The sequence below is a fragment of the Lampetra planeri genome, chromosome 1 (assembly GCF_965212315.1).
Source record: "Lampetra planeri chromosome 1, kcLamPlan1.2.h2, whole genome shotgun sequence".
In the NCBI taxonomy this organism is placed as follows: domain Eukaryota; kingdom Metazoa; phylum Chordata; class Hyperoartia; order Petromyzontiformes; family Petromyzontidae; genus Lampetra; species Lampetra planeri.
The window spans coordinates 21247435-21275160 of NC_136107.1; the positions used below are offsets into that span (position 1 = coordinate 21247435).

Genomic DNA, 27726 nt, shown 5'->3' on the forward strand with positions numbered 1-27726 from the left:
GAGGGGGCGAACAAACGGGGAGAGAGACAGAGAGGAGAGCGCTGGGAGTGAGAGGGTGTAGAGCCACGAGAGAGAGAGCGGAGAGTGGCGCAGATGGGGGCGAGATCAACGCTCGGCGCTTGGACCTAGGAGGGGAAGGAGACGGAAGAACGCACGGGGAGAGGATAGGGAGGAACAGAAGACGAGAGGGCACGAGGTCGAGGTGGCGGCGAGAGAAGACGACAGGGAGAAGTAGATAGGGAGACGAGGAGGAGGAGGAGGTGGAGGCGTGCGGGAGGGCGGTAGGACGCGTGACGGGAGAGGAGGAAAGGAGGCGACCCGAGACCACAGGATTAAGGACGCCCGCGCGCGCGAAGGGAGACAAAGGCGTGAAGACACCGGGCGTGCGAGAGGCGTTCACGGGAAGAGCGACAGGACCGACAGAGAGGTGAGTGCCGTGCGCTTTTACGCAGCGACGCGCGGCGCCTCCACTCTCCGCCGTCTTCGCATCTCGGCTCAGATCGCCACCGGCCCGACGAACGTGAACAAGCCCCCAGGCACCACATGTACCCGGAGTCGATGGCGATGGAGGCGTCGAAATATTTTCGCCGTTGTACAATTAGCGAGTGGCGCGTTTCTCGAGTTGTCGCGCGCGTGGTTTAGTGGAGGGTGGCATCCATTTGTTGACGCGCGTCGCTCCGCGCGCTGCCAACTTGCAGTGCCTGAACTCCGCCAGGGTGGACTGTGATGGCGGTGGTGGACAGGGCGGTTCGAGGATAGTTGTGGAGGAGGCATTATTAACATTGGGGCTGTACGCACACGCGCGTGTGTGGTGTGTGTGGTGTGTGTGTGTGGGGTGGTGTGTGGTGTGTCTGTGTGGTGTGTGTGTGGTGTGTGGTGTGCGTAGGGTGTATGTGTGGTGTGTGTGGTGTGGTGTGTGGTGTGGTGTGTGTGGGGTGTGTGTGGGGTCTGGTGTGTGGTGTGTGGGGTGACGCTCACAACAACGAGCAGAGGTCCCGGCGGATTAAAACGCGGACAAATGAGAGCGTGGGGATACGCACGTAGCTCACCTGCCAATTGCCCCTGGCCAACCAACACCACGAGCGTCTTGCCCCTAGGACCCGCCACCAGCGAAACCTTTCTTTGTCGCACACGTTGGTCTCAAAGTATGCACGCAGTACGTCGAACTTCTTTCGCGCCGTACGTAGCCAAGCGTGCTACTCGGAGGTGCGGGAGGTGCACCTAGCCTGGCACGAGCGCCGCGGTTACGTCTCTGCTGTTAAGTGGCCAAAACGTAGAGCACCTCCTGGCTATGACGCCGGTGGTGGAACCATCAACGGCATCAGAACATCAACAGCAGCTGGCCGATGCGCGCATCTCCGTGAGTGGAAAATGAAAGACGCGAGCCACAGTCGTTCGATTGTGGCACTGCAACCCAAGCTAAGGATCGCAAGGTAAAAAAAAACCGAAGAGGCACGTGGAGGACACACAGACACTCGTTGATACAGAGAGACCCACAGTGACACACACTGATGCATAGAGACGCATAGATATACATGAGAGACCCATAGAGGTACATCAAACACAAGCCACACGAGTGAGATTGCCGCCATGGAACCGACACTACGGACCTTAAAGTAAACCACTGAGGACAGCGAAAAGGACGCGAACTCTCTTCCGAAGCCCGCTCGTCGTGGGCAGCAGCAGACCTCGACATTGGCATTTAGCTCCTGAACGCACTGCCAAAAACGCACGAATAGAATCGTGGTAAATGGTGGATGTTGTGGTATGGTGTGTGTCTCATCTGTATGAACCATGTATGGGTGTGTATTCGTGTGATTGCGGGTATCGTTTTTTTTGTTTTTACCAAGCAAGGCCCACTGACCTACACAGCTCTTTTTCAGAAGCGAACTGACCACAAATGATATCTCAACGGGAAGTGGCTTATCGTCGTGTGGAAATCTATAGCAGCCAAATACTCTAAACCAGCCAATGAGTCTGTCGATTGGGAAGTCTACAACAGTGGTCGTCTCGTCGATCTCAATGTGGAATTTGCACCCCCGGCTGGGTCGCCAGACAAGGGGAGCTTTCCTCCCACTTCTCGTTTTAGCAACAACAGTACCACCACCACCAAATACAAAGCACCCTCGTACAGCCTCAACAGACTGTAGGGGCAAGTGCTGTTAAGCGAGCACCTATGAAGGCCGGCACGGCACACGAGGGGGTGGGTGGCCAGCACCGCGCCCGACCGCCTTTGTCTACCTAAGTGGCGATGTTTACACACCGCACCGGATACTCATTTGAGGCCGAGTTGACCTAGGGGAGGCCCTGTTCAGATAACCGTCACCGGTTTTGGCCATGAGCAGGAATCGAATTTGAGGCCGCCGGGTTCGTAGCGCAGCGCGCTATCCGCTACACTACCGCTCACCCCAAACTCTACCACCACCACGTGCCTACGAGTTTGACTTTTGATTTTGCTCGGATCGACGCAACAAAAAAACACTCGATGCACCGTTGTACTGGGACCAGGTCTGCCCCCGCAACCTTTCCCCTGCCCTCACACCCCCATGGAGTGCTGTGCTGTGGTCGCTCTCCAGCAACGCAGCAGTCGCTCGCAAACCGAAGCGGCCAACAGGGCTCGCGTCCCAGCCGCCGTGTTGCAGTGTGTGACTACGCCTCGCTCTGCTTTCTGACTTTAGAGCCGCCCCCACCCAGTGGCGTGGTAGTGACATGATCAGCTCAGGGGGTATCAGCAGCAATGGGTCAGGTGGGCCCCCCCACCCAAAAAAGATTTCAGATTTGTCTCGCACGGTCGCACCTAGGCTGTTACATATGTCGCGGACTCCTCTTGCCTAACCACATCATTAAACATTTGAATTAAAACAAATTAAAACCGTGATGTTAAACAAGTGTTTTGTTCTTTGACACTGTTCTTGAAGACAAATCTCTTGGTGGTTGTCAAAGGGGGCCCCAACTCGTAGCTTTGGCCACAGGGTGGTGGAGGGGACGACGACAAGGTTCGCTCCTGCCCCCTTCACCCCCCATCGCCTCTTCTTCTAGGCTCCTGTGATGGCCCGACTCGATTCAAAACTCGAGTTCTTATTTCCTGTATCATCATTAGACCTCCTTTGCCAGTACCTGTAAAAGGTTTAAGTTTTGTTGCCAGAAAAAAGGGGAAAACCCCTATGTTTTTATTCCTGTATCATCATTAGCTCTGGCAGGTGCTGGCCCGCTTTTGTTAAGTTGTGCGATATTCCGTAAGGACCCTCTACTTGTTTTTCGGCAATGTTGATGGGTTTTTGTTTGTCCTTTGTTGATGTTGCTGTGCTAACGGCACCACGGATGTCCCATGTAAAATAGCCAACTCAAAAAAATACAACAGGACTGTGTACTCGCGCAGGCGTGTGTGTGTGTGAAATGTACGTGCTTGCTTACAGCACTAACAGCACTCGACCCAAACAGTCTGTTAAGGCTATACGGGGGGGGATCTTTGTCTTTTTGTATCAAATTGAACCGAGGCAAAACCGTGATGTCAAACATCCCAGTTGTAATATTCACGTTGTTGGGTGGCTCAGAGGTCAGAGACACCGAGCCCAGCACCGTCGAGAAACCTGGGTTCGAATCCGGTTGTGAGCCGCCCGTGATTTAAAGCTGCGATCTTACGCACGACGAGTTCATGGGAGTCGGCAAAATCACATTTCGTGATTTGCCACAGTCGGGCTCGGTTCATCTCCAACAGACGACAGCGGCGGCGCCGCCCCAGCCATTTTCGCTCTTTACTCTGCAGGTTTGCTGCCTCTTCCCCCTCTGTGAAGTAAACACGTGAGCGATGGAGCGAGCTATCCGTGCGGCGTCTTGAGACGAGGTCAGCATCAGAATTTAACCTGGAGAAATCCGATGAGAGATGAAGCTCTCTCTCACAGATGTCTGGTAGGAGCGGGTCAGAAAGTTGCAACTACAAACAATGCAGATAAACGATAAGAGTGCAAAGTATAGTAATGGTAAGCCAACCACTATCAATAATTACACTTAAACTCAACTTTTTATTTTAACAGGTAAGGCCCACTGAGCTGTTTGTAAGCCGGGGACTGTCCGTACCAACGATTTGTCCACCGTGTGACAACCGCCTGAAAAGCAGGGCATGAGGTGACCCATTTAGCGTGGATAAGAGTCAATTGGTACAACTTCAGAAAGCGTGTGCTATGAACAATAGCCATTGCACATATCATCGCCTATTGTATATTTATTGGTGTTGGTTTAATGTTCTCTGTGCTATCCGCGATGCCGACTCAGCTCTTTCCCGAATATGGCGTGTTGCAAATCTTGGATGGGTTGACTCATGCTTTGAGTTTGTTGTTGCTTGTGCACTGCTGCCAACGTGTGTGGCTGATCCATCACCAAAGGCCTCCTCTGTGGTTCGCTAGGACTGGAGTTGTGAACTGGTTACGTCTCTCGAAGTGCGACGAGAGGAAACGAATCTCAATGTGGAACCAAAGCAAATAAAAAAAAACTCTGCTCTGCACCCCTATGTCCTCCTGGACATGTGTGAAAAAGAGCTTCATAGCTCATCGGATGCCTCCAGTCTGCATATCGATTCTGATATATACAGGGTGCCTCACTGCCTTCACACTCGACAGCACCACAGCGTTGGAACGCGCGGTGGAACGAACTCCCGTACATAGCTCCGACAAGAATGTCTGCATTGAACTCCAGATTTAGCTCAGGAATTTACAGAGGGGTGAAATTATTCTGTTTTTCTTCCGTTAAAGTATTTGTCCTTGGCCGAAACACGGCACCGCCGGTAGACTGAGATCAGTTCGTAATTCCTCGGGAAGGAATTCGCCTCGATACAGGATTCTCTCCAACTCTCATGACACGTTTTCCAAGAGGGCCCATCGCTCTGCGTTGTTGAGGCCATTCCTTGGTCGGTGTGCGGTCGCGTTCGTGAGAGAGAGCTCGAGATCCCCCTTGTACACGGGGGGGGGGGGGGTTCACTGGCCGCCTTTATTATAACCTCGTAGCCCATGATGTAAGGAATCTTTCGGGGCACACTAATACTCACGTGTTCCACCAACCCCCGCCCCCAAGGCAGTATTGCCAACTCGGCACGCGATTATGCCGCCGGATTAAGTGACTTTGCGGGTGACCCCTGGCGACAAAAAAAATCGTCCAATCTGGGGGCTTCCTGGGGACGAGGCCATGATGCACATGTATGAGCGATCCCATGGTGAGGGTTAAAGATTCTGTCTCGGTTTACGGCGGGTGTTGCTTGCAGCATTGGTGAGTAACTTTCTTATAAGGATCCTGTGTCAGATTCAAAGTCAAAGTGATTTCCGTTGAGGCATTGGTGCTCACCACCCGCTTTGCATTCCTATGACGGGGGACGAGTGTCCCCGCACAACAGCTGTTGACTTCCCCACAAAGCAGTACTCGTGTTGTCGACCCAGGAGGGATGATGGGCTCGGTCAACAGCCGCAACCAGGAGTTTAACTCGCGACCCTTCTGATCGCAAGCCACTCGCTCTGCTGCCGCGCCGCCAATCGTAGTTCCTCGTCCACTCTGCGTGGCAATTGATGGTGAAGTTCACACCGTGGTATTCCTAAACGCCTGAGAAAGACATGTTTTGCCCGTTCTCCGGGTCAGGCCAGGCCCTATCTGACCCTAACGGTCCAATGGTATGCCACTGATGAACCTGCTGCGGGCATATTCTTGGTTCTTTCGGTAAAGTCATGTCGATAGAAAAATCATAATAAAAAAAACCCCACGACGATTCGAATTCAACACAAGCGGTCTTCGTCAGGGGCAGTTCCCTGCAATGCGTCACTCACGCCTACACCAGGCCAGGTCATTGCCCTCTCTCAAACAAAAAAACAATAATTAATAGTTGCATTGTGGCGAGGGGAATGTTGTTGTTTGCCCGTGGAAAATTTTGGTGCATCGGCTGATGCTTTTAGGACTAATTTTCGTTTGCTCTCGCTGTCAGCCTGGATGGCAAACAAACCGTGTGTCAACACGGCGATCGCGGGCCCACTGCGCTCTGTGCGCCTGCGGGAGCCGCGTCTCTCTCTGCCTGCCTGGCCCTGAACTTTGTCCACCACTTCGCGGCGGTGAGGGAGGGATTCCCCATCACCCAAGCACACTGCACGGGACACCCAAAAGACAAAGATCCCCCGTATAACCTTATCAGACTTTTGGGGCAAGTGCCGTTCGCGAACACACGGCATGCGAGGGGGGGGGGTAGCCAACACCACGCCCTGCCGCCTTTGTCTCCCCAGTGGCGATATTTTTTCACTCCGCACCAGCAACTCATTTGAGGCCGAGTCGACCTAGGGGAGGTCCAGCACCGGTTCAGATAATCGTCGGTGGTGTTGGCCGTGAGCCGGAATCGACCTCGGGATGGTCGGGTTCGTAGCGGAGCGCGCTAACCGCTGCGCCACCGCTCGCAGACGCGACACCCAGCCAGGGCCGGATTAAGTCGTGGGGGGCTTTCGGGGCTGCAGCCCAGTGGCCTCCGCCAGCTGGAGGGCCTTCAGAGATTAAGTTAAAAGTTATTTCATTTGTGAATGCTGAATTTTATTTGTTGTTAGCCTTGTAAAAATTAATTTAAATTTTTATTTAACTTTTTTTTCCTTTTGGAAATATTACTGGGGGGCCCGCACAGTACCTGCAGCCCAGGAGCCTACAAAATCTTAATCCGGCCCTGCACCCAGCGCGCCCTAGCACTCATCGTTGAGCTGGGGCTGTGGTCGAGTGGTGGGGGGCTCTGTGGTGGAAGGAAGGGATGAAATTCACACAGCACAGGCCACCCATTGGCTCAGTGTAGGCGTTTACACCCAAGGGGTCATTTCTCCTTATTGCACCCCACCTTGTTGTTCAACTGCTGGATAAAGGCCTCCCCCATGCCCTGTAGGTCATGGGGGGAGCGGGTTATTTGAACATACTTCACTGTGCTCGTCAATGCGGATTGGTCAGGCTAGATTCGGTTCAGATGTTAACTACCTCGCCTGGTATACAGGGGGTTGTGGGTTCGATCCCGACCCTGACGCCTGCTGTGTATTGGGAGTTTGCGGTGTCTCTCTCGCCGTGGTCGTGGGTATTTTTCTCCGGGTCCTCCGGTTTTCCCCTTGACACTTAGAAACAACATGCCTTCTGCTGTACATTTCCACACGGTGACAAGCCACTTCGTTGAGCTATCATTTGTGGTGGCCAGGTCGCTTCTAAAGAAGAGCGATGCAGCTCAGTGGGACTTGCCCGAAAAAAAAAAATTTTGAGTTGTTTTATAGACATCACTCGCCACTTGCCACCAAAATAAACAACCTCCACGAGTCTGGGGTGGGGGGGGGGACGCCTTGACCCAGCAGAGACGAATTATTATTGATTGTTAAATTCCTCTCGGAATATCCCAAAGTGTACCACAAACCCCTGCTCGCGAGGGAACGCACCAGGGCGGCTGCTATCAGTGGCGCAGCGCAGTCGGCATGGGACCCTCTCTCAAGTAAACAATTGCATCTCCACCCTCTCGCCTACCCCCTAATCAGCAGTATTCCCCCCCCTCTCTTCGTAGCCCCCTTTGTATGCACTCTATGTTGAACGTCTTCCGCACCGTACGCAGACAACGATGCAGTCGCGCCGCCTGCCGCACTCGACGGTTTTTTCCGCCGCTGGCTCCGAGCGTACGAGCAGCACGGCCATGTAGGGGCACTGCCTGCAGCTGCAGCAGCAGCGATGCCTGGGGAAGCTCAGCCTGACGCCCTGTGACAGCTCGAACTGAGTGTGGGGGCGGCAGCAGCAGCAGCAGCAGCAGGAGCAGGGCGCCTTTCCCCCCAAGTTTTGCTGTGCGTTTTTGTATGCCTCGCGTAGAGAGGGAAGCCATTGTTGATTTGCAATGGAACATAAGAGACGATGGGACCTTTTTTTGCCAGGATCAAAAGTGTGAGAAATAAGAATCGGTTTTACCATTCAAGGCAATAAAGCAGGTGTTAAGATGTCTGCATGAACCCTACGTACTTGTGGCAAAACATGCAAATAAGCATGGCCTGATAATGTATGCATTGTCTTTGAAACTGATTGGCCTACACCACAGACGGCCTTTGTGACAGCATCGACGGCCCTGTCTCACCAGTGTCAAACCAGAGAACGCCAAAAGGTGAATAGCACAAAGGCAATGCCCAACAGTATCAGAGCCATGTACAGCTCGCGTTGAGCAGTTATATCTATGGGACCTTTTTTTTACGAGTATCAAAGTATGAAAAATAAGAATAGGTTTAACCCTTTCTGTTATGTCATGTAGTAAAAAAATGCCAATATAGTATGTGTTGAGCTATTTTGTAAATATTTTGTCGGATTGATGGAATATTCTCGCGAAATAATGACATTAACATCAGGGCACAAATTTAAAAGAGCGATTCTTAATGAACCGTGGTCAATCTTTTGTATTTATAACTCCCGCCTCTTCGGTTTCGCTCTCTATTTTAATCATTATTAAATGTCTTTCGAACTTAGTCTGCCGAAACGTGTATTTGTTACGTGGAAAAAATCCCGCGTAGCCAGTTACCTCGTTAGTTTCGGTGGCAACTGCCTCGACCAATAGAGTTACTATCTATGGGACATTTATGCCTGAATAAAAGTATAAAGAAATAACATCTTAATACCTATTTTATTGCCAAATAGGGTAAAATCCATTTTTATTCTTTAATAGAGTTACTGTTGGGGTGGTGGAGAGGTGCCCAGCCAGCAGCCAGCCAGGATACACGAGGCATAGATTATTTGTAACAATCGTATGATTTACTCATTTACAGCCCTTTGCCAGTCCGCTGCTGGATGAAGGCTTTCTCTTCAGTCATGCGCGCTCGTTTGACCATACGGTGAAGGCGCGGGTTGGTGAAGGTGCAGAGGAAGAGAGCAGGACCGGTTCTGATGTCACTCGCCGCTGATGTTAGCCGTGGCCGGGAACCAAACACAAGTGACTGATCGTGATAAACTTTCGAACGCCGTTCTTTTCCAGGTCACATATATTCCCGTCTAGTATCCGATTCGTGCTGCTAAGATGGTGGCAGTGACAGATACTAACTACTATTTAATTTTTTATTTTACCAGGCAAGGCCCACTGAGATATATATAGCTATTTTTCAGAAGCGACCTGGCCACAAATGAAAGCTCAATGAAGTGGCTTATCATGTGGAAATTTAGAGCAGCCATATACTCTAAACGAGTGTCTCTACATATGGAGGGCAAAACTGGAGGGCCTGAAGAAAAACCCACGTGGCCACGGAGAGTGAGACAAGCAAACTCCAAATTTTCTGGCTTTAGTTATGATCGAACCCACGACCTCTCGTATATCAGGCAAGGTGGTTAACATCTCGCCACCGCGGCCACCCAGCCACCCGAGGAGATTTTGGTTATCAGGCATCGGCGCACCGCCGCCAGCCGCCCGCGATTTGAACCTTTGTCGACACGAGACAAAGTTCAGCAATCACCGGGCATGAGCAGCGTGGAACTCTACTTAGTTTTGGGATGGAGAAGGCTGGCGGAGACGTTGTGTGTGGGTCGCGAGGACTGGAGATTGGGGAGAGACCCCCCCAGGCCATACCCACGGAGAGAGCCTCGCTTGCCGCAGCCCCCTAATCCTCTTTGCCGTCCAAACCCTGCAGCACAATGACGCGATTATGGTGGGGAAAACATTCTTCTCTCCGTGCTTGTGTAAGCGGCTCAAGCGCTGGCCAACGCTACGTCTCTCGCCAGGGGCAGTTGCAGTCTTTATTCTGTTGAGAAGAATTTCCACGTGACGGCAAACCATGTCACCGTGATTCTGATGCACTTGAAGTCAAATCTCTCTCTCTCTCTTCCATGCAGCATTTTGCAGAGCGACCGGCAAAATATTACAGCTGGGTGTTGAGATTAGCAATCGGTTCGACTGCATCACGAGTTGCCTGGTGTATGGCATCCGCGGCTGCTGCGTGAGCATGTCATGAGCGGTGGTCGCTCATGTGATGGGCACATTGCACCTCGCCAACCTCAACAGAGCGACCCTTCCATTCTGTATGTATGTTGAACTTATTTCGCCAATATGTAGCAATATAATCGGAGGTGCCGGGGGAAGGACAACAAAAAGCAGTTCTGAAGAAATTAGTTTGAAATCTATATTTCAAAATGGATAGCTCCAGTGGCTTCCAAATATTGTCCAACTGTGAAGGAGACATTGGCCGCTCGTGCCGTGCGCTGTTCGAATGCACCGCGGTGGCGAGGTGTAAACTACCTCGCCTACTATATAGGGGATTGTAGGTTCGATCCCAAGCCTGTCGCCCGCTGTATTTTTTGAGTTTGCGTGTTTCTCTCTCTCCCCGTGGTGGCATGGATTTTTCTCCAGGTCCTACAGTTTTTTCCCGAAATATGCGCGTTGAGTATTTGGCTGCTATAAATTTCCACGTGACAAGACACTTCGTTGAGTTATCATTTGAGGTCAGGCCGCTTCTGATAAACAGCTATACAGCTCAGTGGGCCTTAGCTGGTAAAATAAAACATAGCTTAGCTTGGTTTAGTGGCAACAATGGGAGGCACCGCGTGGCGCAGTCACCTTCGGAATGGTTCATCTTTTTCTTCACTCCAATTCGGTCGCAGTCGCCGATCTTTTTTTACGTGCGGAATTTCGCTTGTCACGAACTACGCGTCCCTTCTGGCACTCAGCAGTGACCGCGAGGCGTGGCTCGACTTCCACTTGACGGGTGACCCCCGCTGCCAGTCTATCATCTCCATCGTCGCCTTTTGATCTCTCCACCGCTGGATGGAGGCCTGCCCAAACCATCGCCATCCTCACGACCGTGTGACACCGAGAACACACCAAGCTCCTCCAGAAGCAGGGAATGGACAGCGGCGTAGCTACGGAGTGTGCAGGCGGTGCAACTGCACAGGGAGCCCACGGGTCAGAGGGGCCCAGGTTTCGTGATATGATGATGATGATGATGCAGGTGCCAGACTATGCAGAAAACTTGAACACGGGAGTGTCATTTCATTTCTTGCACCAGCAAGGGCCCATGCCATCCTCACTGCACCACTGGGAATGGACACCGTGCCACTGAATGATACAGGAAACTCGTGCCCGTTTTTTTTTCTGGGAGCCTCTCTCGCTCCTGCTTGGATTGTGCTGCGGTCTTTGATTCAGCTTGCCTTTTTGCGGTGAAGAGGAGGGAGGAGGAGGAGGAGGCGGATTGTCTGGCTGGGTGCTGCGATCTGTCCAGCAGACAGCAGGGCTGAGCGCCGCCGTTCCATGCAGTCATAGCCGCCGCGCGTCTCTCACCGCTCGGCCTACATCGTAAACACCCCGGGACTGCCTCCCTCTGCCTCTCCCCCGCATCCTCTCTCCGTCCCTTCCTCCACCGCGCACCCCCCTCACTTCCCCCCCTCCACTCCTTGTCTCAACGTCCACGTTGGCTGAGAGAGGCTCGCTGGCTTTTATAAAGACTGCCCCGGTGTCCTGAGGATTTTGTAAAACTTTGTTCGGGTTAAGCATTTTCTGACCTCGGAGGTGGGAATATAGCCAGTGGGGCATGGGAAGCCACTCATTGCGTGGATGGGTCTAGTGGTTGAGTGGGCGTGGCCGTGTCAAAGTGGGTGTGGTTGATGGGAGGGGGGCTAACCAGTTCACCATGCGTCCCCGTTGAGCCTCCCAAGAAATGTGGTGGCCTTATTCTCTTCGCCACGTCCTCCCAATCCCCCCTCTCTTACCACATGTTACTGGCAGGTGCCCCCCCCCCCTCTCTCTCTCTTCATTAGCGGAGGATCTCGCATGTCCATACATCTCATTGATATGCGAAGTGATGTCATCTCGACATGCAAGGCATGTTGGGATTCCTGCTGTATTTTGTTGCTTAGACACCCGTTTATATATTTCATGTCATTCGTGTCAAGCCTGCATATATTGTTTCTTCTGGTTGTTGAATCGTCTCTAGCTCAAGGTAATGCTGTACAAGTATTATATTGTGCCTCTAAGTCGGATAAAACTGGGGGCAGGGGGGAGTGGTGGCGCAACGGTTAGCACTTTGCACTTTGATCCCGGTGACCTGAATGCTAAGTCCCGGCCACGGCTATCATCGATGGCGAATGATACCTGAACCAGTTGTGGTTCTGCACTACACCAACCGGCAGTGACCCGCGTGGTGAAGTATGGTCAAACAAACTCTTTGCACAACCTCCACGGCGTGACGGGGGGCCTTCATCCAGCAGTGGCTAGACAAAGGCCTGCACATTTGACGATACACCTGCAGTGTACGCACTCTCGCTTCGCCTATTAGCATGAAGGGAACATGTGAATAGTCAGGCATTCTTACACGCATGTGCTGTGAGCGTAACTGTATCGGCAACCGATGAATCGAGTAGTCGTCGGGTCTGTCTCAACCCCCGTCGATTATAATATGATCCGACCGCAGGTAACATTTGCATAAGCGCGGTGAAGTATGGTCAAACAAAACCCAATGAGAGAGGGTATCTCCGCTAAGCGCCTCTCAATTATTTCCATCTTAACTTTTTTGTTTGTAAGTAAAACCGAACCCAATGTTCCGCCTCGTCTTGACCTTGTGTTTTGTTTGTCGATGTGAAGCAGGTGGGGGCTGAGCCCCCCCCCGCCCCCCAACGGGACGACGAGCTGGGGGTGGTGGTGGGCACGCGGCGCGATGGAGACGGTGGTGGTGATCGCCATCAGCGTGCTGGCACTCGTGTTTCTCTCGTCGCTCGGGGCCCTTGTGCTGCTCTGCCGCCACCGCTACTGCCGCGCCGACCACATCCTCACGGAGCGCGACTCCCGGTGAGGGCCGCCTCGTGGGTCCCCTATGGCCCCCCGTGGACCACCCGTAGCCCCCCATGGGCCCCTCGTGGGCTACCCTGCGGGCCCCTGGGATGGACACGGTCATTCCACTGCTTTTCCTGGTTTTTCAGTTTTTTTTCAGTTTCATTTATTAGGTATAATCCTGTGAGCCATGCGGCTCTTGACTCAGGTGCAACCGCAACAAACAAAAACGTGAACAAGAAACATCTTAAAGTGACTACACGCAACAGAAAAATCCAGGAAAAAACAGCAAAGTCTCCCAGAAAAAAACACCGTATATCAACGCTGTGTGCAAAAATCCCAGTGGGATGTGGGCCACGTGGTGAAACGGGCACGTGCGCGCATGTGTGTTCCGGCGGGTCACGCAACGTCTTGTCAGCTACTCCGTCACGGACTCGTGTGGCGCGGTGATGGGGCCGTGAGAGGTGAGAAGGAGTAGGAACTAACGGCTCGTCCTTGGCTCCCGCAGGCCGACCCTTGACCTGATCGACGCCATGGAGACGCAGAGCAACCCATCCGAGCTGGAGCTGGAGGGCGTCGTCATCACCAACCCCAACATCGAGTCCTTCCTGGAGGACGTGGCCTGGATCGAGGACGCCTCGTGAGTCACGCCCCCCCCCGCCCTCAAGTTTAAAGGGTTGTCCCCCGCGGCTGTTGTAGATCTTGGATGGCCCTCTTCGTAAATTCACTCCCTTCTCTTCATTGTTTTACCACCGCCCATGCCCCCCAGTGCCCATCGCTCCTTCGTTATTCACCGTGGCCACTTCCGTCCGGGTGTTTCATTTTGCGACGCTCGGATTGAAAAGCTAAATCACCGTCCCTTAATGTGCTCCGCTGACCTTAATAGGTGCTCGCTAATGGCACTGTCCCCAGCGGTCTATGTCCCACCTGAGTTAGAGAGCGTCCAATTGAAACGAAGGTGCGGACTTTTTTTGTACGTGTGTGCACACGTGCGTCCCACGCTAAGAAAACAGTGCTTTGCATTTGAATAGGCACTCTCCGCTTTACATGGGGCTATTGTTTAGCAATCATCAGGCATGTGCAGTTTGTATTTGAATGTAAAATTATGACACATTTGGTGCGTCGCGTCGCACAGAAACGCACAGCATGGAACAACACTGTTGAGTTTGACAGATCACGATAAAAACAACAACCAATTTAATGTTTAGTTTGATACAACGTTCTTCATGCAAATTGCATCTCACAATCGCTGGATAGGAACCACAGACAGAGCTGGAAGGCTGCCAGGCGGTGAGCCGGCGCTACCAACAATTGTTCTGTAGCCCTCTATATACCAAGATGTTTTCAGCCAACGAGTGGTTATCACACACGTGGGAGGAAACCGGAGCACCCGTAGAATACCCATGCACGCGAGGGTGCAATGCTCTATCTCATACACGTCAGTCTGCACTTTGCTGTACCGCATTCTGCTGGCGAGCCCGGGCACGGCACCTCTTCGACGGCCACGGGGCGGCAGGGAGTTCTGCAGCATCTCTGTGGTGTTCATAGCACGGCGCCTGTGCCAGGCCAGGTATTAAACCGCGAATCCACCAACCCTCGCTCCTGCTGCCTCCACAGCGCTCGGTCACAGGTAGCCGCGTGCAGCAGCGTAGCCACCACCGGCGCCGCCCAGCAGATGTTTGCGGTGTTCGTTATCAGGAGCACTTCGTGCATTCTAAACCCAATATGTGTTTGTTTGTTTATTCCCTTCCAGGGGACTGATTCCACACTGCATCGAGATCCTGAAGGTTGGTGGATCTTGCACGGTTCATTGCATAGCTCAGAAAGTAGCAGGATGGAATTTGACGATTTGCTCTCAGTTGGATGTGAGGGCCTGATGATGACCGCTTGTGTTGCGATCGAATCGTCGTGGTTTTTATTTTGTATTATTTTTTATTAACTTTATTATTCTTTTCCTATCTACGTTGACTTTACTGAAAGAACCAAAGAATATGAATTCCTGCAATCACCAAAGTTTCAAGTAAAAAATCATTCTCTTTTGTTGCGCATACACGTCACTAGCAAACGTGCAATCCGCTCCCAAATCAGCCACAGCTCACTGCGCTACCTATTGACTCACTCTCCCGTGTGTGTACCTCGCCCCCCCCGCCCTCCCTCCATCCCCCGTTGTCTCGCCCACCCCCCAGACGTGCCACACGCTGACGGAGAAGCTTGTCGCCATGACGATGGGCTCGGGGCTGAAGGTGAAATCGTCCAAGAGCCTCAGTGACATCATCACCGTGGCGAAGCGCATCGGCCCCCGGTTCGCAAGACCCCCACCCCAGTCCCCCCCCCCCCCCACCTAACCCATCCAACGCTCGCCACCCCAACACAGCACTCACCTCCTAGCCCCCCCCCCACCTGGTTTCTATTCGCTTCATTGCTGTACTTGGTGTCTATGTTTGTGTCATTGTGGTCATCCATGACACTATCCTGGCCTCTGTAACCGTTAACTTACCTCACCTGGTATCCAGGAAGTCGTGGGTTCGATCCCGACCCTGGTGTTTGCGTGTCTCTCTCCGCGTGGCCGCGTGGATTTTACTCCGGGTCCTCCGGTTCTTCCCTTGACATTTAGAATCAACGTGCGGTGAGATTATTTGGCTGCTAGAAATGTCCACGTGATGAGCCACTTTGTTGAGCTATCTTTTGTGGCGTCTGAAAAGAACTACATAGCTCAATGGGCCTTACCTGATAAAATAAAAAAAAATGTTTAAAAGTTTCGTTTTAATAGTTTAAGTAGCTCTAAGCCTAGTTAAACAAATAGACTTTAGCTTCCTAAAACCTCCCCCCTCCACCCACCACCTTTACACCCTCCCCTTATAATAACTCCCAGCCCCTCTTGTCTGACCCCTGACCCCTCCTAACCCCTGACCACTCGAGCACTCACCCGGACCCCATTCCTCCCCCACCGTGACCCCTGACCCCCGTGTTGCTGAGCGCTGGACAAGCAGCTGGTGGTTGTTGTTTTTCTGGGGAGTGGTGGTGCAGCGGTTAGCATGCTGCGCTACGAACCCTAGGATCCGAGTTCGATTCCCGCTCATGACCAAGACCACTGTCCGATTTTCTGAACCAGAAGCGACCTGGCCACAAATAATAGCTCATCGAAATGTCTTATCATCATGGACATTTATTGCAGCCAAATAATCTAAGCGCATGTTTTTAAATTTTGGAGGAGAAAACGAGAGGATTCGAAGAAAAATCCACGCTACCACGGCAAGAGAGATATGCAAACTCCAAATATACAAGCGTTAGGGTCGGGATCGAACCCACAACCTCCTCTGTACCAGGCGAGAGAGGTAACATCTCGCCACCATGGCGCCCCTTACTTATAGCACTTGCCCCAACAGTCTGTTAAAGGCTATACGGGGGAACTTTGTCCTTTTGTTCTTGCGGTGCTGTTGTGGTGCAGGGTGGATGACGCTGTTCGCTGCATGTACAACCCCATGGAGCCCAAACTGCTGGAGGCACGGTGAGTCCTTCCATGCCATGCAACTAAACGGTTCACGGTTGTTGAGAGCAGCAGGCCGAAGGCCCAAAACCGCCAAGTAGCCAGCAACAAACAGCAGTGTGTAAAAGTGCTCGTCGACGGGAGTTATATATGATTCAACACTTAGGCTTTCGCAATCAATATCACGCATGAACAAAAATTGTTTCTGGGTGACATCGCGTAAATGTAATTTTGTCGTACGCCCACCTCCACCTTGACGCGGCCAATTAGTGAGGTTCGTTGCGTGAAACGTCGTACTCAAATTGTACGTGTTGCGGTATTACTCCCCAACACATCGATGGGCTGAAGTGGTCACTCATCGGCGCGTTGTATGCACATGACAAACCTTACCGAATGGTTCTCAGGTGGAGGTGGGTTTACGACACGGCATTTACATTCACGCGGCTCTCACCCAAGAAAAAAACGCTATCATTAAGCTAGTTAATACGTTCCTTAAAGTGAGCAGGGTTGTACGGACCTGGGGGAAAGACACGATGGAAGGGAATACCAAAGTGGAGAATTGCACGGGAAGAAGCGGAGATAGAGAGGTGCTGTGACCTGTGGTGTGGTGGTTGAACCCTGTGCTGTGGGTGCATCCAATGTGGTGGTGAGTCTCTCAATAGGGCACACAAAATGGTTCTCATTTAATTCAACTTGGGCGGGAGAGTGATGATGGGATGAGTCAACCCCCACCACGATGATTTGAACTCGCACCCTTTCCTTTGATTGCGAGCCGCTCGCTCTAGTGCCGAGTCACCAGTCTGGACTTGACAGCCTGCGGTGCCCAGTGGTGGCCTCACTTAGGGGAGCGGTGGTGCAACGTTTAAGTGCGGCTGAGCTGCGAATCCGGCGACCGGAGTTGGATTCCCGCTCACGGCCACCAACACCAGTGACGATTATCTGAAATGGTCCTGCACCTCCCCTAGGTCGGCTCAGCCTAAAATGAGTGCCTGGTGCGATGTGTAAACATCACCACTGGGGAGACAAAGTCGGCCAGACGTGTGCTGTGCCGGCCTTCATAGGTGATCGCTAACAGCACTTGCACCCCCAACAGTCTGTTAAGGCTATATGGGGGGATCTTTGTCTTAGGCCTCAATTATAATCCTCCGCCTGGCCCTGAGCCCTGCACAGGATAATATTTAAGGAGACCACATGACTTCTAACAACATTGCTGCCCAGACTGCAGCATCTAGAGCTGAGTGAATAGCGGAAAGGTATAATCAGTCAGGCCTGACTTAGGCCCATATATCTCTATGAACAGTTTGTTTTGACAATCCTCCTCCGAACAGAAAAAAGTCAAAACTAATTATTTATACACACTGTAGTTTACAGCTAGGCTGTACCCATGCGAGTTTTATTGGGCACAAGCCAACAGACGAATGTGTTTACCTGCTCGAGTTGACCTTCGTATCGGTTGAATCAATAGTTGAGTTGCATAATCAAAGCTTAAAGAAAAAATACTCCAGTATCTCCAGCAACTGTGTCTGGTCTTGAGTGGCCGCATGCCCCATTCCGCAAGTAAACAGCAAAGATTGAGCCCTTATCTGTTTACTTCTTTATGACGCTTCTCTTAAAAGCATTATGGTCTACAAAGCGCACGTGTAACTTTGCGCACACGTGACGCGTGGTCCCTACTGCTATCGACTTATCAAAACAGTTTTGGTGTTTTACTAATAATGTTGAGAGCCAACGGTGCTAGGATGACGAGCAATAGACGATACATTCACCAATGACAAAATAAGATCCTATTTTCAAACGTTGCCTTCTGAGAGGACGACAGATTAACTGGAGAGCGGGAAAACTCTGTACGGGATGCGATTGCTCATGAGTGGCCGGATTGCGAACAAAAATTAACAGTTCTTTTTTATCGATTTGATACTGGTTTTTATTTATTGATGAGGTTTGTTTTTCAATAATCGATGGGGTATTATTTGTTTATTGTGGATAATATTGGTTGCGAAAGCTTACAAGTCACGGTCACAATATTGTTGCTCTATTGAGAGATATTTTTTTCTTCCATCTATTTACTTGGAAATTCAAGACTAAAATGCGGTAACGATAGCGACCGAGGGCCCCTCCGTTACCCTTCCTGTTTAACCGGAACCGTTGCTGTGTACACGGCCCCACGGGGGGGGGGGGGTGTCATGTGGCATCAAAGCAACGACTGTTCCCAGATGAGGGCACGACCTGTGGTAGTGAGTGACCACAGCTGTAGGAGTAACAGTGGGGAGTGGTGGCGCTGTGCTACGAATCCGGTGGTGACCCGAGTCTCGATTCCAGCTCACATCCAATACCAGTGACGATTATCTGAATTTGGTTCTGGGGCCTTCCCATTGGTCGACTCAGCCCCAAATGAGTAACTGGTGCAGTGTGTATACATGCCCGCTAGGGAGACAAATGCGGCCGGGCGTGGTGCTGGCCACCCACCCCCTCGTGTGCCGTACCCGCCTTCATAGGTGCTCGCTAACAGCACTTGGCCCAACAGTTTCTTAATGCTATACGGGGGATATATGTCTTTTGTCATGGTCGAGGCTACCAAACGTCGCAGTTTGGCCGGTAAAGTCCTGGTTTCAGAGGCCGTCCCGGTGTCCCGGACACTTTAGCGAAAATCAAGATTTTGTCCCGGTTGCCAATTATTTGGCCTCATGCTCACCGCACGATGTGGGTAGAGGACAGGCTACCTGAGCAGTGGGCGGGGCTATAAGTGGAGAAGGCGGGGCTTATGGTGCTTGAGTGGGCGTGGCCATATAAAAGTGGGTGTGCTTGAAAGGAGGGAGAGGGGCTCCTGGGTCCTGGTTGAGCCTCCCAGAAAATTGGTCGCCTTGTCCGCTCAGCCACATCCTCTCTATCCCGTCCTGCACGCTGCCTCTAGGCTCTCTGTGTCTCAATGCTGAATTTAAGAGTAAACATTGTGTGCTGTTATCATTAGACAATGAATAATAGTAAGCGAGGCTACTAGCTCACCATGTATCCCGCTTGAGCCTCCCAGACATATCGTCGCATTAGCCATGATCAGGAGTGTCATCCTGTCCCTCCTGATTCTTCCCCCTGTCTACCGTCGTCCTTATCTCCCCCCCCTCCTCCCACCCCTGTGGGAGCAGGCTGACGGCGCTGCTGCTGTCCGTGTCGCACCTGGTGCTGGTGACGCGCAGCGCGTGTCTGCTGAGCGGTGGAGGCCAAGGCCTCGACTGGGTGGACCGCTCGCTGTCGACGGCGGAGGCGCACATGGCGGTGCTGCGCGAGGCGGCTGAGGCCTCGGAGATGGAGCCTTTGGCGGCGCCACCGGCGTTCGTGCTGGCACCCACGCCGGCCTCGCTGGGCGACGTGTGCGCCCACCCCAGCGCGCAGTCGCACCTGTGAGCCGTCGACCGACCGATCTCGTCTAACCGACCGACTGACGGGAGGGCAGAAGACGGGTGTGCCTGAGATTGTTGTCATTTCTCATCATCAGCAGCAGCATTGATAGCAGCAATATAGCCCTCATCATCATCTTGAACAGCAGGAGCAGCAGCATCGGCATCATCATCAGGGGCAGAATCATTGGTATCAGCGGTATTGCAGTAAGCAGCATCATTCACAACATTAGCAGCACAATACAATTCTTCTCAGTGTTGTCATCATTATTATCGTCGTCAAAATCAGTCATTATCGACATCAACTTTATCAGAAGCAGTAGTATCATCATCGTCTTCTTCTTTCTCATCAACAGCAGCAGCATTGTCATCCGTGATGTCACTTTTCAAATCTCCGTTCACAGAGAGCCACAGAGCGGCCCTACATAGTTCTAGTGCCAAACAATCACTGGGCCCACGCGGGCAGCAGGTGAACGTTGGTGTGGATTAAGACACACTCGCACCTTTACCAGCGAGACTGGCAAGCGCGGCTCACTCCCGGCATTCAACTGCTTCCTCCCGCAACTCAATGCACGGCGACCTTCTCGTTCGTCCACGATGGACGGTATCGTTAAAGCTACCAACAACGTCTTGGTCTTTGCCTGGACAGTTATATTAAGGCTGTGCTCCTACTGAAACATTTTACTTTTTTGTTGTCTACAGTTTAAAATTTCGTGAACTCATGCTCGGTTCATGATACGGGCAAAAGGTGTCGCGAGACTTCAGCAGGCTGGGCCTATAAGCGGTGGGCGGGACCAACGTCATCGAGAGACTTGAAGGTGGCCGCTCGCCGTGGGCGGTGCTAGTGGCCAAGTGGGCGTGGTGATTGAGAAGTGGGCGGGGCCAGCTCTCACCATATGTCCCCCGTTTTGAGTCGCCAACAAATGTGTTGGAAGCAGGAAAGCACTGAGCCGTGATCATTGAAGCCGGTGTAGAATCGCTTGAAAGCTTGCACAAAAGACGTGCATAGGACATTCTCACTCAAGCGCCCTTTCACGGTTTTCATTTATTGGATTCGAACCGGAAGGGGAAAAGCTGCTGTTTTAAGTATAACTTTATCTGGCTTATACCCCTGCATGGATGTCATGCTAAGAATAAGGATGTTTTATCTGCGAAACAGCTGTGTGCCGAGGCTTTATCTCTGTAGTGTACGCGCACGTACTGTGTAAGTGTGTGGTGATTCATCGACGCCTACTTACGACGTGAGCATCGAATGATGCGTGGCGAAGAAAAACGTATGCTTTTAGACACATTCAAATCAGACGCCGATAGCACATTCACTCTAAGGGAGCAAACACAACTGCACAAATGGAAAACATCCAAAATAGTACGAACGGGGTTTCGACAAAATGAGAAAATACATGGCTGTCCTTCAGAAACTCAGTTAAATTCCTGAAGATCCTCCCAGCCTCCGGGGCGAAACATCGGACATCCTGCCGACACGACGCGCGGCGTGAAACTTAAAACCCATGGGGAGAGCCGTGCTGCACAACCGAGAAAACCCGACATCGGTACGGGACGAAAAATATACGTATTGTTGAATCGTATCGCGGGCCGTGAAATCGCGACGGCTCCACGCAATCATCCGCCGCCCCCTTCGTGTTGCGTAAAGTGACGTGTGCTGAGCAGGTGACATCGGCCAACGATTATTGGCTCGGGTGATGTGGGCTGCCTGGGGGAATGCACGAGCGCCCCAAGGCGTTTATCTGCTTTTTTTACAATATAACAAAAACGTGCTCTGGCGAGAGGAATCGTAAAAGCGTTAACCATTAACCTGGGGCCGCGTCTGAACGAGAGGACATGGCGACAAGGTTTACAGACACCGGCGGTTAGGTGCAGCTCAGGGTGGCGAGAGGGCCCTTCACTCCTCTTATCAATGAAGCCACTGGGACGCCTGTGACAACTCGGCTCATATTGGGTCTCCGCCTACTTCGATGAGTAGATTGGGCACAGTCGCATGTTCATCTGGAGAGCGTCGAGCTAGGTGAAAGCTTGGCAAAAGTTGGGGGTGGCTGCATGTACGTTGAACTTCTTTCGCAACGTACGTAGCCAACCGCGCTAATCGGAGGTGTGGGGGAAGGACAACAAACTAAACGCAATAAGCAGTTCTAAAGATCCATACTCTTTGGTTTTGTCGGTAAAGTCACGTAGGAAAAAAATAATCACGACGTTTCGGAAGCAACACAAGCAACCGTCATCAGGTGTTGACTGCTCCAGTGGGTAAGTTCTAAAGATATTAGTTTTCAAGAAAGATTTAAAAGGGCTTTTTAATATCGGAAGGAAGAGCGTTCCAGATGGCCGCAGAAGCGCATCTGAAAGCGCGCGACTCAGTGACCGTCTTTGTTCGATGGCCAGCCAGAAGCCGCTGTGAGCATGACCGGAGTTCGCGTGATGGTTTCGACTGGGTGCCTCAGGGGTCAGAGCACTGAGCCGGTACCAGAGAGGTCGCAGATCTTGCTCTTTTGCCCCCACAGTCTAGAACTCCCCCCCCCCCCCTACAATCCGTGCTGTCGACTCCCTGCTTCTTTTCAAGTCCAGACTCAATCACTTTTTTTCCCACGACCTGTGCCTGGCTGCCTCGTTCCGTCCATGAAATAAATACGCCTGCCATTTCTGTACAGCATCTTGAGATTATCTTGCATTGTTAACTTCCCACAAATTGAACTTCCGGTAGCGAGTGACGCGCTATGACTCTCGCACTGTCCCGTCAGTTTCTTGCCGACTTCTGGATTTAAGAATATAACGAATAATCAACAATCTTTTTACAGTTCAGCCCTTTCCCACCCGCACTGCCTACATGAGATTAATGTTAATCGTGTGACAGTCAAACCCTAATTTTTGTTTTTATCTGAGCTGGAGTTTTTCCACAATAAGTGCAGGATTTGGTGATATTCCAGTTTTTTGTGTTGGTGCAATCACCCAGGATCTCGAGCGTGCCAGCTTATTCCTCTACCTTCTCAGCCTCCTATGTCCTTTTCTTTACGTGAGAAGTTAAATACATCCTCAGATCCATCCTGACCCGCCCCCTCCTTGGCCACAGCCGTGTTCGGAGGCCGTGGGTTCGATCCCGACCCTGACACCTGCTGTATATTTTGAGTTTGCGTGTTTCTCTCTCCGTGATTGCGTGGATTATTCTCCGTGTCCTCCGGTTTTTCCTTCCACATTTAGAAACATGCATTGGAGTTTTTGACTGCGATCAATTTCCACGTTTTAAGCCACTTCGTTGAGCTATCATTTGTGATAGCCAGGTCGTTTCTGAAAAAAGAGCTATATAGCTCGGTGGGCCTTAGCTTGTCAGATAAATTCCACAACTGGCAGCTGAAGCCTTTCGCGTCGTTGACCTGTGCTGCCCGTGTGGTTCCTCCTGCTTGGGTGGGGTCAGCGCCCGCGCGAGCGTGGGAGGCCACGTGACTCCTGGGTTCACACCCCCCGCCCCCCCCCCCCGTGTGCAGCCTGGCACTGTTGACAGTCACCATCCCATTCATCAGGACCTCAATAACATCCCTCGGCATCGCTTGAAGTCAAGCAAGCCCCTTTTGGACCCGTGCGCTTAACCTTCAACGAAGCGAGTTCAACCCCGACGAAGTTTGGCGAGCTGAATGGAGCTCAAAAGAACTCGCAAATAAACACCTTGTTAAAGACCCAACACAGCAGATCGCTGGTGTTTGAACATCCACGAAGCTCATGGTCCATCATAAACCACACCCGCACAAACCATGGCAGATGCGATTACCGGATGCATAAAAACGCTCCAGTCTGTGACTGTGGTAATCCAGAACAGACCGCACAACGCATGGCGATGCAATGCCCCGATCCGCAAATACGAAGGGGGACATCACAGCGATAATGCCCTCTGCTACTCCTGACGCGGTTTGTCTGGCTTGACCACGTCAGTGTGAAAATGGACTTGCTGCTGTGCTTCTACATCGGCCGTACCAAAGAAGAAGACTGGCGACAGATGTTTAGTCCGAAACCTCTGTCGACAGAGTGCCTCGTGGTCGGAATGTTTGGCCAGACTTTCAGCGCACGTGCTGATTTTTAAAAATACGTGTATATTTGTCCCAGATTACAGCCCTTGTGTAAATTGGCTCGTGTGCAGGTGCAAGGTGGATTATTACATCGCTGGACTGTGAGGGATGACAACGGCTTGGTAGGCCTCTATCAAATAATTGAGAGCTCACAGCTGATGATAATGATGATTCCGAGTGTGTTGTGAAGACATTTCCGCATGCAATGTGAGCAGAAAGTGGAAAGTACCCCGTGTTAAGATAATGTGCTCTGGAAAAGTTGACATCACATAACTACTTTGAGGGTCCCTTCAATTGCCTCATTCTCAATCGGCGATGCAAATTCTCACATGCGCTGCTATAGAAGTGCTTGCAACACGGCAATCCTCAAGAGCTGCAGACAAGCCAGATGAAGTGTGAAAAATGAAACATCTACATTAAATAAGATGGCATTATCGTTCAGTCTTTGGTGACCACGCTGAGACCATCAGCAGTGCTGTAGCCCAGGTGTGAACCCTGGGTCTCGGCCTCCTGAGCTCCTCGGTCCACCTTTGCGTGACCTCTGCTTGAAAAGCCAGAGCACACGGTGGCATTTAAACTGCGACAACATGGGCAGATCTGCACCTCCAGGGCTGTAAATGCCAACTGGACATCCGTGTAAAAGAGTTTCCTAGTTCATCGGATTTCTCCAGGATGAAATAAAGATTCTCATTCTGGAAAGGGATTCACGACCCTGGATCGGGCTAAATTACGTTCTGTTTCGAGCGCAAGGCAGTGGCCCAGCAAAAGCCACGTTCACTTGGAGTGAAAGTGGCACATGGCATGGTGTTGTGTTGGGGGGTGGGGAGTGGTAGTGTAATGGTGAGGGCGCTGCGCTACAAACCCGGCAGGGACCCAGGTTCGATTCCTGCTCATGGCCAACACCAGTGACGAATATCTAAACCGGTCCTGGGCCTCCCCTAGGTCGACTCATCAACAAAATAAGTACCTGGTGAGGTGCGTAAACATCGCCACTGGGGAGACAAAGGGGCGTGGTGCTGGCCATCCACCCCTTCGTGTGCCGTGCCGGTCATCATAGGTGCTCGCTAACAGCACTTGCGCCAACAGTCTGTTCCAGGCTATAAGGGTTTTTTTTGTCTTTGTTGCGGTCACGTGAAATGCAAGGCATGACGGGGGGACTGAAGCCTATGGTCACAATCGTGCGTTTTGTCTAGAAATCCCCTCTCGCGTTCGATTTTCGTCGAAGGAAATGTGTCCAGCTGCGCGTGTCTTGGGCCCTGTGGACTTGCGCTGGTGGGAAGTAACAAATCCCACAAGGCACAGCTAACTCTGTCCAGCAGCGTTCGTTATAACGAAGCAGTCAGAAGCTGTTCAGCATCGACACAAAAGTGAAACAGTGCCAGCCTTGAGTTAGGATTTGACGCAACACTAAATTGTTTGCTACTTCAGTGATTTGTTATTTTAGAAATGTGTTGGGTATAATCTGGACGGACATATGTCCATCGACATGCGGGCTGATGTAACCTAAATAAACTTATATCTAAATAAACTCTATTTGGTGACACTACTGCGTTGGCAGTGGTGCACAAGCACAATTAACAACAACTCAACACGTTCTTCAATAATAATGTGACTTTAAAAATAAATGATAATAGACGTTTCAGGAAATGGCCCTTCACAGCATATCGGCCAGAGATGTAGTCACTCTACCTTTAGCCTCTTGTATATTATATACTTGTTCTCGTTAAGTTTATGTTATTGATGAATGTTTTTTTATAACTTATATCAGATGACCCTATGTAATCGGCACGTGACATTTGTCTACGGACCCATGCGCCAAATGTGCACGTGACTTATTTAAGGCCTTCCAAACTTCTCTGCATCCGTCTCTGTGTCCTTTTTTGTCCCTGGTATCAATGATGGGCGTTTACGTAGTTCTTTGTCTGGCTGTGTGTCTCACAGTTAAGCAGTCATGCGTCTCTGTGGCACCAACAGAGTCTCACTCGTGGAGTCAAAGTAGTCTATCCTCACGAAGTGAAGCTTCAGACTTGTGGGACAGCCTGGGACTCACGGCCTGCGTGCGTGGTGTATGTTGAACTTATTTCGCACCGCACGTAGCCAAACGTGCTAACCGGAGGTGCAGGGTAAGGACAACAAACTAAACACAAAAATCTGTTTAAAAAAACGAGTTTTCAATCTAGATTTAAAAGCGCATAGCTCCAGTGGCTTAATAATATCGGAGGAGCGTTCCAGACAGCCGCAGAAGCGCATCTGAAAGCGCACGATGCGGTGACCGTCTTTGTTCAGCGGTTAGCCGAAAGCCGCTGCTGCGAGGATGACCGGAGTTTGCGTGATGGTTTATGCTCTTCGACGAGATCAGCAAGGCGTTGTGGTTCATTTGTGGCAAGCACTTTGTGTGTAATGAGTGCGACGACTTTAAGATGCTTCTTGTTCATGTTTTTGTTTGTTGCGGTTGCACCCGATTCAAGAGCCGAATGGCTCACAGGGCTACACCAAATAAATGAAACTGAAAACTGAAACTGAAGTGGCTACAAGATGAAACCCGCTGCTTCGTTTTCATCGTTTCAAAATCAGAATCCTCATTTCGACTGCAGGAATCCGATGAGCTATGAAGCTCTTTTTCACAGATGTCAAGGAAGAGTTCACCAGACCGACCCTGCAAACAGACTTCGTGAAGAAGAAAAAAAACACGCTTCAATGTTTTTCATTTTATATACAGTACTGTAATTGCTTTTATAAAAAAAAATACACATAGATGGTCTAGTTCAGTCGCAGCAATGTATATACACAATGCATAAGCATTTACTTAAATATATTTGTTGTTGTTCAGCACATGACCCCCGCAGCCACTAGTGGCCGCTACATTCACCACAATATTTTAACGAATTGACTGCAATCGAATGACACAATCCTGAATGATGACAATTCATCAAATCGCCAGGAAGAGGGATCGTCACACCCCAGATGGAAAGTCACGCGCAACTGTTTAGATTTGAAGTCTCTGAACATTTCATCGCCAGTACATGTAACAGCTATAACCCACTATGCCAGAGATACATTTTACATTATATATATGCATACATATATCAAGTTTTGTGTGTGAATGGCACAATAAATACCATGAACCATTGTGTGGTCATCGCGGACACTCTGTAAGACACGTCCAACACCAGCAGCGCAACATTGAACATTGCATTCAGTAAACGGTCTCTCTGGTGAGAACAAATCAACACATCGTTATACATTGACCTATAAATGACAGTACGAGGAAATGGGAGTGAAAACAATCGAGTGAGCCAGAGTCGAGGAAAGAGGACGGGACCCAGACACGAACATCCTCCCGGATTAACCCAGAGGCTAATAAGGGCATTGGGCCCTCTCATATTTTGTAGGCAAGTCTTCTACTCCCAAGTCAAGATCGGGACACACTCTGGAGGGGGCCAGATGAAACGTTGTTCCAGGGTGTAGGCCCCAATTTTTTGAAGGCCCTCCTTTAGGCTCTCCGTTCCACATTGAAGTAAACAGGTGAGCGTCGGTAGAGCGGCCTTCATAGAATCTTTATTTATCTTTGAATTAACGTTGACATCTTCTTGGTTCTTTCGGTAAAGTCACGTAGAAGGGAAATAATAAAAGAATAAAAATAAAACAATCAAATAATTCTCACGACGTTTCAGCCACAACGCAAGCAGCCGTCCTCAGGTGAAGACCAGGTCTGTCGGGGAGACAGCGTCTTCACCTGAGGACGGCTGCTTGCGTTGTGCCGAAACGTCGTGAGAATTATTTTATTATGTTTTATTTTTATTATTTTATTATTTCCCTTCTACGTGACTTTATCGAAAGAACCAAGAAGATGAATCCCTGCAGTCACGAAAGCTTTAAATCGAAATTTAACGTTGACATCATTCATGACTTTGCCACAAGCTAAAGCTAAGGATGAAAAGAAATTAAGAAAAGAGTGTAGTGAGTGATTTATGTTTGATTAATTTACATTGAGTGGAATAAATGCGTCCAAAGGTAAATACA

At 50.9% G+C, this 27726-nt stretch overlaps 1 protein-coding gene across 2 annotated transcripts; it reads left to right on the top strand.

Annotated features, from left to right (window-relative positions):
- On the top strand, positions 1 to 26832 carry TMEM98 (transmembrane protein 98). Of its 2 annotated transcripts, none has more exons than XM_078596484.1 (7): positions 1 to 427; positions 12572 to 12775; positions 13266 to 13397; positions 14511 to 14544; positions 14944 to 15059; positions 16206 to 16265; positions 19385 to 26832. In XM_078596484.1, exons 2-7 carry the CDS (start codon positions 12645 to 12647, stop codon positions 19641 to 19643), a joined length of 732 nt encoding a protein of 243 aa, XP_078452610.1. In that variant the 5' UTR covers positions 1 to 427; positions 12572 to 12644; the 3' UTR covers positions 19644 to 26832. The 2 variants fall into 2 exon arrangements, with proteins under 2 accessions (XP_078452610.1, XP_078452618.1); XM_078596492.1 differs by having other exon boundaries at positions 12575 to 12775.
- The last annotated feature ends 894 nt before the right edge of the window (positions 26833 to 27726 follow it).